General features: G+C 48.0%; 1 protein-coding gene across 5 annotated transcripts in view; it reads left to right on the plus strand.

Annotated features, from left to right (window-relative positions):
• The window catches only part of MGMT (O-6-methylguanine-DNA methyltransferase), a 284,287-nt gene that overhangs the window by 5,599 nt on the left and 263,427 nt on the right, over nucleotides 1-15,261 (plus strand). The window contains exons 1-2 of one of the 5 annotated variants that reach the window (XM_077762984.1): nucleotides 1,555-1,594; nucleotides 5,225-5,349. The exons of 1 other annotated variant lie outside the window; for it this stretch is intronic. Coding sequence is in view for 1 of the 4 variants with exons in the window: in XM_077762982.1 (XP_077619108.1) it covers nucleotides 10,127-10,150 (24 nt within the window). In the remaining 3 variants the exon portion in view is untranslated. Of the gene's footprint in view, nucleotides 1-1,397; nucleotides 1,407-1,511; nucleotides 1,595-5,224; nucleotides 5,350-10,080; nucleotides 10,151-15,261 lie in introns of those variants that run through there. 3 more of the 5 variants (XM_077762985.1, XM_077762986.1, XM_077762982.1) reach the window with 3 other exon arrangements.

The raw sequence follows: 15,261 nt of genomic DNA on the forward strand, positions 1-15,261 counted from the left end.
GGGGGGGGGGGGGATGCTCTGAGAGCGCAGGTGTGCCGGCTCCTGCCTGCGGGCGGAGAGCAGGCCAGGGGGCCCTGCCAGTCCCCGGCAGCCCTGGGAGGCTTGACAGTAAGCATCAGTTAAATGGAAAGAACTTCCTGAAGGACTACACACAGAGTCTGCCACTGGCAGTGGTCAGGGGCTAGCGGGGCCCCGGCACCCGTGTCCCTCACATTGTGGTAGTGACGGCTAAGGGGATGGGTTAGGTCAGTTTTGTCAAAAATAGAAAATCCACGTTAATTTCTGTGGGTGGAAATGGGCTATATTTTGGGGTATCTATTTACCATCCTATCTTAGTTTAGCCTGGTAGTCAAGTTCCAGAAGGATCTGGCCAGTGCAAGAATGATGGTGTTGCTGATAACTGCGTTTATTGAAGGCTACTGTGCAGGTTGCTGTACAGACGGGCAGCTTCTCATCCTCAGCACCACTGGGTGACACGGCCGCCGTGTTTCTTCTGTGCGTGAGGAGACCGGCTCCGCGAGAGGGCAGGGGCCTGCACCAGGCACCCGGGCATAGCAGGCGGGTTCTGTGTTCGCCCGCTGGCTGTGCTGCGCTGCCTCTGCAGGGGTGAGGCAGAGAAACGGGTGCAAGTCCTTTCGGGGGCACGATGTGGCATACAGAAATCCACACCTGTGTGTTCCGGAGTACATTTTCTGAAGACCTGCGTGACCAGGCATTACCCTTCGCACCGTGGGAAAACCTGCACGCAGGTCTGTGCCTGCTTACCCGCACCGAAGCCCCTGGTACTGAAGGCGGTGGTGACACCCGGCCTTGTTGGAGCACAGGACGAGTGTGCGGTGCCCGAGGAAGGAGCGGAGCGCCCCGGGTGCCAGGCCGTGTTCAACGACTTCAGCCTCGCTCGCTGCCAAGGCCCGAGGGGCCGCGGATGGAACACTTGTGCGTGGACCTTGTATGCGGGCCGGCGTAGGGGTGGGGTCGGGCTGGGGAGGGGCCTGTGCTCTCTGAGCCTTGGCCTTGGGAGCTTTGTGAGTGGGGGACGCCGGGTCACCAGCAGCGGCGACAGGGGCAGCAGCGAGGAGGAGGAAGAGGTCACGGCGGCGGGCGGCCTCTGGGGCAGGCAGCGCGCAGGGACTCGCCAGGGTCGTGTGCCGCACGCCGGCTGGTCGTACTGTCACGCACGTCACGTGCCGAAGTGGTACGGCCACGTGGGGGGCGGTACGGCCATACACGTCACGTGTGGAAGTGGTTTGGCCACCTGGGGAGGCGGTACGGTCCCGCGCGGCACGCCGGGAGGCGGTACGGTCACGTGGGGAGGCGGTACGGTCACTGACGCGCGGCACGCCGGGAAGCGGTACGGTCACGTGGGGAGGCGGTACAGTCACTGACGCGCGGCACGCCGGGAAGCGGTACGGTCACGTGGGGAGGCGGTACGGTCACTGACGCGCGGCACGCCGGAAGCGGTACGGTCACGTGGGGAGGCGGTACGGTCACTGACGCGCGGCACGCCGGGAGGCGGTACGGGCACGCGCGGCACGCCGGGAGGCAGTCGTCGCGTGTGGAAGCGGTACGGCCTCGCGTGTCACAGGCAGGAGAGGTACGGCCACGCGGCACGTCCGAGGTGGAGTGGGGGCGGCGCGTGGGAGGCCGCAGAGAGCCGGGCGCGCAGGGAGGAGGGCGCGGTTAGCGGAGGAAGAGGGCTGTGTGGAGAACCTGTGCTTCACACCGGGAAGGAAACCTCCGGCCGCGAGCTTTCTATTCGCCGAAAGGCCGCCCTCGGGGGAGTCCGAGGAGCGAGCNGGGGGGCTCACGAAGGGCACTCCCACCCCCGCTCGCTCTCCGTGGGGGGACCTGTGCTTTCCTGCAAGTGCTTGTGGGGTCTTTCCACAAACCCGCCAAGTTCGGGGTGTGCAGTCGCTTCAGGGTGCACGCTGAAACGGAAGGGTGCTGGTCCCCTTCGGGCGGGACCGTGGGAGAGTGACCTGGCCTGGGAGGGGGGCCTGGACCGGGAGAGGCGGGCGGCCTGGCGGAGGAGGCCGGGCCCCAGCGTCCGGGATGGTGCTGGGTGGTCGCCGGCTGGTGTGTGCGAAGGACGGAAGGAAAGGCGTCAGGGGCGAGGCGCCCCAAGACCGCCCAGCTGCCCCCTGTGCGCTGCTGGCCCCCCCCCTTCCCGTTACAGCCACTACGTGGCCGAGGCCTGAGAAACGGCTTTTCCAAGCCTCGGGGAACTGAGTTGAGAAAGGACATCAGTAGCGGCCGAACAGGAGTGTGTGCGGCTGAGTCCTGCTTCCTGCTGTGCGTTCGCAGCCGCTCTCCTTAGTAAGGCTTGTCTCACTCAGGTGGAAGTTTCTGGAATAATGAACAAAGAAAAGAAATGATGTATTTTCAGAAGTTAGTGAGTTTGGGTAGCCATCCCAAGAAAAGCCCATGTGTGCTATTCTTTATTGTGCAGAAGAATTTGTTTCCGTCACCGATGCCTTGTCGTCAGATTAAGCTGTCAGGTCAGATGGATGCGGTGCTTTCCGCCGGCGTGTTTGCAGATCACGGCCTTCGCACCCACCCAGGCCCATCCGTCTCTGGCCCAGGCGGGGTGCCGTCCCTGCCGGGTCAGTGGGGAGTTTGGGCGCCAGGCGGTCCCCTCACGCTGCTTTTGGAATTTGTTTCAAGAACCATCAGGACAAATAGTTTCCAAAATGGAATGAGATTCTTAATATTCAACGTTTTCCATCCTGGCTGCAGTCAGGGCCGTGGAGGTGTTCTGCCTGCCAGCAGGGCGGGCTCTGGGAGACCCGTGTTCTGTCATGGGTCCCCAGCCGTGTACTGGGACCCCCGCTTTCTCCGCTGAGCCCACACGGTCCTGGGTGAGCTGGGGGGCGGGGTACCAGGTGACGGCCTGGCGGTGGCTCTCCCACCGGCTTGAGGCCACGTGGGGCTTGGCTTGTTATCAGTGGTTAGGGATTCTTTTCTACAAAATACGGGCTTTAAAAACTTTCTCTCAGTTTTTTTTCTTTTTCTTTTTTTTAAAATATGTTTATTTCTGCCCTGAGTGTAATTAGAACATTTCCTTCTGGACCGAGAGCGCCATTGCTGTTCTTGTGGTGTCTCCGGACCACTTGTCACTGCGGGAAAACCTCCAGGCTCCCTGGTTCTCATTTTCTCAGTGGCCCTCCCTCCCTGTGCCGCGGGGGCTCCTGCCGAGGAGCCTTCTTTGGGCCCGAGGTGCTCTTTTCCTGCCGCAGCGGTCAGGACAGTTAAGACGGGGCGGACCCTTGGGTGGGTTAAACCTTTTGTACCGGCCCGAAGCAGGGGCATCTGGTGGTCCTGATGTTGGAAGCAGCCGTTTGTCGGGCTTCAGCTGTGCCCTGGTGCTGATGTAGGAAGTCCCAGGTACTCGCTGAAAAGACGATCTTGGCTACATGCGTATGTGATCTGTTTGGCTTGTGGGGTGCTTGCTGCTGCAGTAGGACCGGGTTCAGGCCGCCTGGAGTTTACCTGGACTGGACGGTCGTGTTTGGGAGGCCAGCGAGGGTTGGCCCCTCTGTGCGGCCCTCAGACTTGAGGCTGCCTCTCGGGGTCCAGAACAAAGTGCACGTGGGCTCCAGGTTTACGCGAGGAGGGTGTTCAAGTCTGTCCTGCACCGCTGGTGAAGAGGCTGCCTGGCTCCGGTCTCTGGGACCTCATTTGCTTTGCCTCCCAAGCCCCACACGGTCCCCTGCTTTATCCCTGAGGGTTCCAGGGAAGCTTCCTGGGAAGCTAACTCCACGCGGAATGGGGCCAGGGGCCTGGCTCGGGCACTGCTTGGGGCGGCCCCGGACAGCAGAAGCTCAGCACTCAGGCGCAAGACCAGGGGAATCTGCGCAGACGGCCTCTTCCTCCCCTTGGGGGGGGGGGGGAGAAGAAATGCTCCAAGGTAATCCCTCCCAGCCACCCAGGTCCTAAGTGGAATGAGCCTGTGAGACGACTCCTAAAGCCCCTTATAGCCCGCTGCTTGTGGACAGCATCCTCTAGAAGCCTCTGCACCAGGGCTTTGCTCTAAGAGTGGATGGGCAGGAGGCCCCACTCCCCTCCTCTGCTTCTGACCCGGCCAAACACAGCCGTCCCGACGCCCTTCCTTCCCTCGGCCCACACACTCACGCTCAGGTGTCTGCCATACTGGTGTAGGTTTCATCTCTTGATGCTGGAATTCTGTGTGAGAAGCTCTCCAAGGCTGGGGTGGGCTTCTGCCTGACGGAGGGCCAGCCAGGGGTTAAGTGCGTCCTGAGATTGCTAGGTAGAAGCCCTAACCCCTGACACGACTGTTTGGAGAGGGGCCTTCAGAAGGTAATTAGATTAAATGAGGTCATAAGGTGGGGCCCTCATCCAGTGGGATGGGTGGCCTTATAAGAAGGGACAGATCTCTCCCTGCTCCCCTCCCCTCATCCTCACCCCCGTTGGAGGGTGGGAGGATGAAGCAGCGGTTTGCAAGCCAGGAAGAGAGACCTTACCAGACATAAGATCGGCCAGAACCTTCATCTTGGACTTTACAGCCTCCAGAAGTGTGAAAAAAACAAATTTCTGTGGAAGCCGCATGGTCTGTGCTATTCTGTTGTGGCTGCTGAGCTGACCAGTACACAGGTGAAGTGCAGACCAGTTACTTCAGAAGCACAACGCTCATTTGGGGTTTGTGTGGAAAGCTGGACTTTTGGAAGGAGAACTTTGTGGTCAGGCAGTGCTCAGAAGTCACGTAGGATGGTTCGCAGGGTTAGCCTCCAGCGTCCCCCAAAGCTGTGAGTGCGCAGAGGGGTGACAGAAAACAGGATAAACAGAAACCGATATCTTATTCCCAGGGACCCCAAAGGTTGCAGATGGGAGATGTTGCAGGCAAGGCCACAGATGCCCAGAAGGCCGGGGCAGCTGTTGGCGGGCCTGGTGACATTGTGGCACTGGATGGGCCTGCTCTGGGAGGTGCTCCAGGCTGCAGCGCGGGAGGGAGGGGTAGGGAGGGGTAGGGAGGGGAGTGTGCTGTGCTGGGGAACCGGGGTTCTTAAGCAGGAGGAGGGTTGGGGAGCTAGTCTAGAGCTGCTGGTTGGGGTTTTGTATTGGTTGTTTGATTTTTCTCTTGACATTGGCCAGTTCAGTGTCTAATCCTGCCTGGATTGAGGAGCACCATGTGGCCATTGTGTTTGACACCAGCTCGAATTCTAAGAACCGTGCAGCTTGCTCCTTTTCAAGCTGAGCTGTCTTTCAGGATTTTTGGAGGTCTCTGTCAAGTTGGGAACCTAGCAAGATACTTCTCACCAGAAGCTGCTGGCCTGCACTTCCATCAAATTGGCCTATGTTACACCTGTGGCCATTGATGGGGGACATAAAAAGGTAGGAGATTGTTAAATTTACTTCTGTCCAAGCAGCAGTTCGTGTTATGGGGTGTAGATCTGCAGAATGCATCAGATGTGTAGGGATTTTTATGTTTATTGCAAGAAAACTCAAGTTGTAAACTTTACCTAATGCATCTTGCCACTGCTGAGCTGTGGCCAGGGCCCTCTGTACCCTTGCCGTGCGGGCCAGCACTGTGCCCCGGAATCCCCCTTGGCAGGGAGAGAGTGCCACGGTCAGTGTGGGAGAAGCTAGACTCCCTGGTGAGGGAGTGTGCTGTGCTTCATATAGTGCTGTTAATATTTAAAATGTGGATTTGAATTCTCAGTTATGTTTTATTTATTTATTTATTAGCACAGCGATGTTTGTTGTTTAATTCCGTAGTGAGAGTCTCTAAGAATATGATTAACCTTGAGGGCCATCTTATAATGTAATTATTAATGATTGATTCTGTTTATCCTTGAAATCAATAAGAGAGGCATAATGGTGTGGCATGTCGTTGGGCTCGATTTCTTACATTTGGTAAACATGATTCTGTGACAACAGTAGTATGGGTTTATTACCCAGAGCGGGTTTGATGAATCTGAAGTGTATGATTAGTTTTATACAATGATTGTGATATGTGGTGTTCCTTATATGACTTATGTTAATATGGCAAGCAGCGTTAACGTGTCCTGCCACTAATAGTCAGGGTGGGGATGTATAGTAATTGATCTTCCTGGGAGTGCTGTAATGTAAAAACAATTCAGGCTGTTTGAAGTATATTTTACAAGTGTGCATTGGGCCTTTGGGATGTTATATTGAAAAACCCAATTGTACAGTTACCATGGGAACCCAATTAGAATAGATTGCTTGATTTTTTTTTTGGTCTTTCATCTTGACCAAAAATCTAATGTATTTTAAATGTTTTCATATGGAATTGTATTCAGAAACACTGACTTGCTACAGTACCAAAGGATTCTTTTTTTTTTTCCTTTTTGTTTCGAACTCTAAGCTGAAATAATGATATATTCTCTCTAGTGGAGCTTTATAAGGAAGTCTCCTAGATTTAATCAAATTTTTATGAAAAAGTTTGTACAGGAGGTGGTAGAGGTGGAGGTAGTAGAAATCATTTAAAAAGGTAGGAAAATGGGTATTTTCATATGATGTTCCTCTGGTTGTGTTCCAGATGTCAGGAATACAGAGGTGTTCCCTGTTCTTGCTCCTGTTTGCAGATGGGGGATTAGGTCCCGAAAGGCACCTGGGTTACAGGAGGTAGAGATGGGGGTAGTTGGGGCCGGGTAGAGTCCAGCCCTGGAGTGGGCCCCACATGGTTTGGTTTCAGACTTTCTGCACTCTGAAAACTTACTGGAGGTCTCAGATAACTTCTGTGAGTCACGTATCAGTATTTACCACGTTAGAAGTTAGCATTGAGAAACTTAAAAATATTAATTCATTTAAGCTGCAATAAACTGATTGTATTTTAATGGTAAATAACACATTTTAAAATGAAAAGTAACTATTTTCCATAAAAAACAATGAAATGAATGGTATTGGTTTACTTTCTTCTGTATCTTAAAATTTTTTTTAATGTTTATTTTTGAGAGAGAGGATGAGTGCAAGTGGGGGAGGGGCAGAGAGGGAGAGAGGGAGACACAGAATCCAAAGCAGGCTGTAGGCTATGAGCTGTCAGTACAGAGCCCGTCGCAGGGCTCAAACTCACAAACTGCGAGATCATCACCGGAACTGAAGTCCGACTCTCAACTGAGTGAGCCACCCAGGCGCCCCCTTCCGTGTCTTTTAAATGACTGGATTAGTGGAAGGCAGCAAGATCTCACGTGTGCTCCAGCATTCTGTCGGTGGTGATGTGTTTCAGTTGAAGCATCTTGAGAGAATCTGGCTTCATCCAAACAAGTAACTGGTAAGGGAGGGACATTTTAATAGCTTTTCCAGATAATTGTGGATATTCTCTGAGGTGGCATCAGAATTCGGCAAGTATTTGTTCCTTGAAGGTTCTTTGCTGTGTGGAATCTGAGCCCTTTAGTGAGCTGTTTGTACTTCCTTATGTGAAAATTGATTGGTGTGTCTTGCACCTTGAATGATTTTGTAACATCATTCGCTGGTCTTCTGGAAAAGACCAGTTTGCTGATTTATACACATCTTCCAAATGTTGACATGTTTCGTAATGCAGTATTAAAACCCGTGCTTGTTAATCTCACTGCCTTTCTCCTTAGAGCAGCCTTAGAGTTGGGAGCCACGGTGGTGGATACAAATTTCCCAGAGTTGTAATCATCACTTAAAGTTCTCAATTTACCATGTATCATTGGCAGCAAATATTGTCACTTTATTTTTGAGGAAATGTCGGCCAGATACCCAAGTCTGAGTAACCATAGTTGGTTACTCATTTGTATGAGTAAAGCTTTTGTTTCCTGGAAGAGTGGGCCGGCTCTTGGGAAGAGCTCAGGCAGCCTCAGGCAGCCAGGCAGGTGCTTTCCTGCAGACAGCCACCTTTTGCCCCAGCGTATTTCCCGTCCAGGCCCAGAGTGCTGAAAATGGTTGAGGATTGAATAAAGATCACAAGCTTGATCGCTTCATCTGGACATTCTTACAGGAATGGCTTTTTCCCCATTGACCTTGGGTTTGTGGAGCCGTAGGGTAGGAGGATTCCCTCCAGAGTTTGGTGCCAGCTTGTTTCACATCATGGTTATTCACCATAAAGAGTCATCTTCGCTGGGCACTTTTGTAGGAGCTCCTTGTCAGATTAGGGAAGCTTTTCCTTTGTGCTGTTAATGCAGTGAATTACATGCTGGAGTTTTATATGTCAAACCAACTTTGCATTCCTGGGTAATCCCCACTTGGGCTTGATGTATTAATATTTTCATACCTTGAGGATTTGAGTATCTGAGGGATACTGAGGTGAAGCATTCTTGGAATGTCTTTCTGGTTTGGAATTAGGGCAATCCTAGACTCATGAGATGAGGTCTTTTCTGTTGGAATATATGTGTGCTATTAATAACGCTGCTGCTTTAAATGCTTGTTAGGATTTTTTAAATGTGGGATTTTCTTTGTGGGAAGGATAGAAACTACACATTCAGTTTCTTTAGTAGACAGAGTTATTCAAGTCATTTATTTCTTCCTAAGTTACTTTTTTGGTAATTTTTGTTTTTTCAGGGAATCTGGCCGTTCCATCTAACTTGGTTGAATTTATTGGCCCAGGGTTATTTTAATATTCTCCTACTGTCCTTTGAGTGTCCAGTCCTTGTTTTTATTAGTGATACCGGTTATTTGTGTTTTCTTTCTCTTTATTTTTTTCTAATTGGTCCGGTTAGAGGTTTGTCGATTTCAGAGAACCAACTTTTGTTATAATTGATTTTCTCTCTCTTTTGTCTTTTATTGATTTCCTCTCTCATCTTTATTATTGCCTTCTTCTACTTACTTCCAGTTTAGTTTACTTTCTGTTTTTAGTTTGCTAAGGTGGAAGCTTAGATCACTGAGTTGAGCCCTTGGTCTTTTCTCATGTTAACACTTAGTGCTAAGTGTTCCCTGGAAGGCAGGAAGCATGCTCTGTGTCCCACAGATGGCTGTATTGTCGTCTTATTTTCATTCAGTGCAGGGTGTTTTCCAGTTTCCTTTGTGATCTCTTCTTTAATGCATGGGTTATTTAGAAATGTTTCGCTTCCAGATAGTGGGGGAATTTTCTGATGTCTCTCTGTCATTGATCTTTCATTTAATTACCTTGTGATCAGAAGACATATTTTTTATGATTTCAGCCCTAAGTTTATTGAGAGTTGTTTTATGGTCCAGAACGTGATCTGTCTTGGTTAATGTTTGTATGCACTTGAAAAGAATGTATATTCTGTGGTTTTTGGGAAGAGTGCTCTTTCCAGTGTCAGTTGGGTCAGGTTTATTGATTTTGTAGTTCAGGTCTTCCGTCTCCCTGTTCTTTAAATTATTAGCTATAGCTTGAGATTTATTTCTCCTTCGATTCTCAGCTCTTGCTTCATCTGCTTCAAACTTGTTCTCAGGTACATGCATACTTAGAATTAAAAAAAAAAAAGTTTAGTTTGAGAAGGGGGGAGGGGCAAAGAGAGAGAATCCCAAGTGGGGCTTGAACTCACAAATCGTGAGATCATGACCCGAGCCTAAACCAAGAGTCAGATGCTTAACTGACTGAGCCACCCAGACATCCCAGTATTTAGAATTTTTCTGTCTTCATGGTGAGTTAACCCTTTAGGCTTTATGAAATGGCTGCCTTTTGCCTTAATAGTATTTCTTATTTTCAAATTCCTCGTGATACTAAGGTGACCACTCCAGGTTTCTTTTCATTAGCATTTCTGGGGAATATGCTTTTCCCCCTTTTACATTTTACCTATTTTGTCATTACATGTCACATGTGATTCTTGTAGGCAGCATACAGTTGGGTCTCTTGTTTGTAAAAGCTCTTACCTGATAATGTTTTTTTAGGCATTGGAGTATCAAGAGCAGTTGCATTTATGTGATCGTCAGTCTGGTTTGGGTTTAAGTGCACCGTCTTGCTGTTCGCATTCTGTTTGTCCCATTTCATCTCTTGCCTCCTCCTTTTCTTACCTACTTTTGGATTATTTGAGTGTATGTTTTTAATGATTTTAGCTTAATTTTTATCTATACTATTGGTTAATCAGCTGTCTCTCTCTTCTTTTTAGTGGGCGCTATCTGGTGCTGTGTGTATATTTAGCTTCCCGCTGTCTGAGTTTATGAGATGGTGTTCATCGCTCTGCAGTGTGAGCTCCGTGCAAGAGAAGCTTCAGTCTCTCAGCCCATGGTCCTATTACACTCGCATGTGGTACGAGCTCCAGAATGTAGCATTATTTTTGCTTTAGGTGCTGAGTTATCTTTTAAAGAGATTAAAAATAGGATCCCCCTCTTCTCAGCTTTTATATTTATTTGCATATTTTCCATTTCTTGTTCTCTTTCTTCCTTTGTGCAAATCCAACCTTTCCATCTGGTATCATTTTTTTTATGCCTAAGAAACTTGCATCAGTGTTTACCAAATGTATGTCTGCTAGTATCGGAACTGTCTTCCTTTTCTTCTTTTTTTGAAAAAGGCTTTGTTTTGCTTTTTTCTTGAAAGATATCTTGCCATGTAGAGAATTCTAGATTGACCATTTTTTTCCTTTCCATGCTCTAAATGTGGCGTTCCGTTGCATCCTGCCTGACATAGCTCCTGGTGACCAGTGTGCTGTCTGTCGTGCTTACTGCTTCCCTCTGCACAGAACGTGCCCTGTTCCCGTTTCTGGCCACTTTGAAGGTTTTCCCTTATCATGTGTTTTCAGCAATTTGATTATGATGCGCCTGCTTTAGTTCTCTTTACGTTTCTAATGCTTTGGTTTCAGTGAGTTTCTTGCATCTGCGAGTATAGATTTTTCATCAAATTTGAAGAAATAGTTAATATTTTTTCAAATATATTTCTGCCTTTTTCCTTTTCCTCAGGTGGCTCCGATGTGTGGCAGATTGGTTAATCTTATGCATGCCTGTTCATTTCCTTCTGTCTTTTTCTCCCCTCTGCTTGGATAGTTTACAACATACTTATATTTTTTCTTCATTGTCACTGAGGTTTCCCTTCTGCCATATCTAATCTGTGAATCACACCAGGTGTATTTTTAATTTTAGATACTTTATTTTACATCTAAGTTCCATTGGGGTCTTTTTTATATCTTAACGTGGTCTTGTTTTCCTCTGTCTTGAACACATGGGACATATTTACAATAACTGTTTTAAACCAGGCAGGCTGGCTCCAGAGCCCATGACCTTTAGTGCACGGATTTTGTGACAGCTGTTTTCCCTTCTGTCAGAAGGCTTTTCTGTTTGTTTTATGTTTCTTGACCGTATTTGGGTATTTGTGGTTGCCAGAGAAGCAGGCACTAAGAAAGTTCAGTATTCCTGGAAACGTAGGCTAAGGATAGATGTGCAAGCACAAATGAAATCTGTCATTGAGTTTCCAGATGGCCATGGTGAAAAGGGAAATAGTTGCTCCCCAGCACTCACTCATTGTATAATCTGTACATGAAGATTGTCCATTCAGGAGAGAGAAACCACTTTGTGTGGGAGGAATTTGTCCTAATGTTTTTTTATTTTTTAAATGTTACATATTTTTGAGAGTGAGAGAGAGACAGAATGTGAGCAGGGGAGGAGCAGGGACAGAGGGAGACACACAATCTGAAGCAGGCTCCAGGCTCCGAGCTGTCAGCACGGAGCCCAACATGGGGCTTGAACTCATAAACCACGAGATTAGGACTTCAGCCGAAGTTGGATGCTTAACTGTGCCACCCAGGCGCCCCTGTCTTAAAGTTTTAAATAAGGGATAGTAAACAATTTAATGTTGGCTTTTTTAAACAACCAAATGCAGGAATGGTTTTTGTATGATTTTTTTTTCCTGTTTTCTTGTGGATCCTCAATTTAAATTGACGGTATCCCTGTTGCTTAGGGAACTAAGGTAGGTAGTGTTCTGTGGTTTTCGTTGATTGCACTGGAGGTGGGAGGGGAACAATTAGAGAGAGGGCCTTCTCAGGAGGCGTCTGTCACCCAGGGGTCTGCTAGGAGTCAGCGGATGAGGGTTTGGGGAGGGCATCCCTCCAGCTCTGCTGGTTCCCGTGCCTTCTGACCTCTGGGATATGTGGCCCCTCAGAGGCACTAGCAGGAGATTGAAGGCCAGGACTCTGGCTGTGATCTCTGGGCATGGCTGGTTCTCATCTGGCCTTGAACAGAGCACTTGAACTTCCGATGCTTCAGCTGACTGTCTGGCCCTTTGTGCCGCCCACTTCCTGTGCTTCTTGCTCTCGGTGGCCCTGCCTCATGTGCTGTAATAACCCCATTGGATGTAAAAGTGGACCAACTGTGTTCTGAGTTGGCTCACTCTCTTCTGGTACCTTCTTGACTCTCCCATGCCCTGTGTGTCTGCCCGTTTCCTGTGTTTAAAGGGGCTGAAGTGTTTCTGCACATGCTAGACCTGGTCGGCGGCAAGAGTGCATGTGGGTGAGTCCCAGGTGGCAGGGATTGGGTAAAGCTGGTAGAAATGGGTTGACTCTCCGTTGAGAAACGTAAAGAGCACTATTTGTATTTTTACTCTGAAGGAGGACCACTTCAGCTTCATACTGAGACGACCAGAATTGGGAAGTCCGAGGAAATCACGGGCCCCTTGAACTCTGATTATTTTTCTCTTGTCACTGTTGGCAGTTTTTAGTGCGTGGCGCCGCTGGAAACGTGCTGTGCTGAAGGCTGTCATTTTGGCATTTTTGCGCTGTTGAAGATGAGACCAGACAGGAGAAGAGTATATTCCTTCCTGCCAGAATTCACACACCACTGCCGTTAATACCCTGCCAGCCCAGACCTTCATCAATTAAATTTAATAGTGGTGATAACATTAACCCCCTGCATCGCTGTCTACCTGACTGTCTAGAGAGCACTTCACAGCTCTGCGTCTGAAAAATGAATGGACTGAGGCTGTCTTTTGTCCCAGGCTTATCGGGTGGCAGTGCCAGTGCTCAGCACGTAGGTGCAGCTAGCCTGGTGGTCTGGAGTGTGCTTCTGCCATGCACATGCCCGGTGACATAGATGTGCGCCCTACCGCAGGACGCGGAGACTGCGTGGAGCGGTTGCCTGTGCCCTCACTGTTGTTGTCCATTCAAGTGTGAGAAGTGCGGATGGCTGTGATGGCGTGGTGCTTGCCAAAAACTTCCTAAAATGGGCACTGTGCCTCCTACCATATGTGAATGACCAAGTCACTTCAGTGATGCCGCATCTCTGGAGTTGCTAGGGAAGTCGAGGGGGAACTGTGTTAACCTAGGAGGGTTTGGATTACACGCAAACTTCGTGTATGTGAACCGACACGGGGTGCTGGTATGCAATGGAAACTGACCGGATTTTCATCTGGAATGATGAAGCTTTGAAAGTTTCTCTTAGCATGGTATTTACCCTTCAGTAAAAGCATTCTTTGTTATTTTCCAGTCACCAGATATAGGTCTTCAGGTTTTGTCAGTTTCCCAGTTTACAGAATTTTGGCTTCAGTATTCTTTACTATATTAAGTTGATCATCAGTGATTTATCTGATGCAGTTTTTTCCTCCTTTTTCTTTCTCTTTTCCCATCCTCCCTCCCTTTCTCTTTCCTTCTTTTTTTCCTTTTAAAATTATGTGTCATGGGAACCTGGGTGGTTCAGTCAGTTAAGCGTCCAACTCAAGGATTCTTGACTTTTGGCTCGTGATCTCACCGTATGTGGGTTTGAGCCCTGGAGCCTGCTTGGGATTTTGTCTCTCTGCCTCTCTGCCCCACCCCCACTTGCTCTCTATTTCTTTCTCAAAATAAATAAAAGTAAACTTTAAAAATCAGGTAAAATTATGTGTTGTTTGATACCTGCCAAAGACTGCATGAGATGTAGTAAGGCATGAATGAAGCCCAGATCATGATCAGGGCACCTGCCAGTCACCGCTGATTTGAGGAGTATACATTCTCTTGAGGCAGGTGTCTGTGCATCTCTTCTCCTGTCCTGCCTCCCACCCTCCCCGCTCTCCCTACCTCACGGTTATGGCTGTTCTGAAGTTTGTGTTTATCATTGTCTTGCTTTTTAAATTACGTATAGTTTCACCATCTGCCCAGCTACTTTCAACAAGATCTCATTTAGTGTGGCTTGTTTGACTTTTATAAAGAGCATATTGTGCTGTTCGAGTGTTGCACGGCTTGCCTGCTTGCTTCTGCTTGGAATTCTTTTCCTGAGTTCTGACTGAGTTGTGCGGGGGGCTGTGGTGCGGGTCTGTACCTCTCAGCGTATTGTTATACAGCTATGCCGTCGTTTCTTGTGTACTTTTCTAGTCTCTTGTCCCTGGGCATTTGAATTGTTCCTAGTTTTTGTCTGTCACCCACTGCAGCTATGATCACTCTTGTATGCTGCTTCCAGTGCACATTTGTAACCATTTCTCCTTGCTGTACACTCAAGGGTACAATAACTGCACTGTCAATGTTCAGTGTTACAAGACAATAGCTGTTTTGTAAAAATGGTTGAAGCAGATTAGACTCCTGTCAGTTGGTGCTCATCCTTACCAAAACTTGGGAGTTACTTAATCATTGTTAACCTACTGGTTAGAAAATAATTGTCTCCTTGTGATCTTAATTTACATTTCTGTGATTACCAGTGAGTTCGAGCATCTTTTCGTGTTGCCGTTTATGACTCCTTTTGTGCAGAATGCCTGTTCATAACCTTTTTTGCCTGTATTTCTATTGAAATATCCTTTTCTGAGTGATTTACAGGAGAATTTTTATCTTCCCGATTCTAGTCCTTTATCAGTTACCCGGGCTGCAGTCATCTTCCCCAGTCTGTGGTTTACCTTTTGATTTTCTTTATACTGCCTTTCAGTGGACAAGCGTTCTTAATTTTCATGTAGTTGAAGATAATTGAATTTGTGATTCTTTTCCTTTATAGTTCTATTTCTGTACTAATACCACATTATATTAATTACTGTAGCTTTAGGCTAACTCTTAACATTGGTGGCATAAACCTTTCTATCTTACTCGTCCATACAAACTTCAGAATCAGCTTGTCATATTTTTAGGAAAAAGCCTTTGATATTTTGATCGGAAGTGCTTGCATCTGTAATTAATTAATTAATGTGGGGAGAATAACATCTTTATGATGTGAATCTTCCTCTTTAGGCATATGCTTTCTGTATATTTATTTATGTCTTCTTTAGCATTTGCCCATTTTTAATAGTCTTTTTTATGAAGAGCTTGCCCATCTTTTGTGATGTTTTCCCCAGGCCCTTAGTGTTTTTGCTGCTGTTATAAATGGGATCTTTTTTTTTTTTTTTTTTTTTTTTTGGTAATTTTTTTTTTTTGTTTGGTCCCNTAATTCTTTCTTTGTGATTGGTACCTGGAAATGCTATATTGATTTATGTGTGCTCATCTT

This window comes from Crocuta crocuta, unplaced genomic scaffold, assembly GCF_008692635.1.
Source record: "Crocuta crocuta isolate KB4526 unplaced genomic scaffold, BGI_CrCroc_1.0 scaffold466, whole genome shotgun sequence".
Taxonomy (NCBI): Eukaryota; Metazoa; Chordata; class Mammalia; order Carnivora; family Hyaenidae; genus Crocuta; species Crocuta crocuta.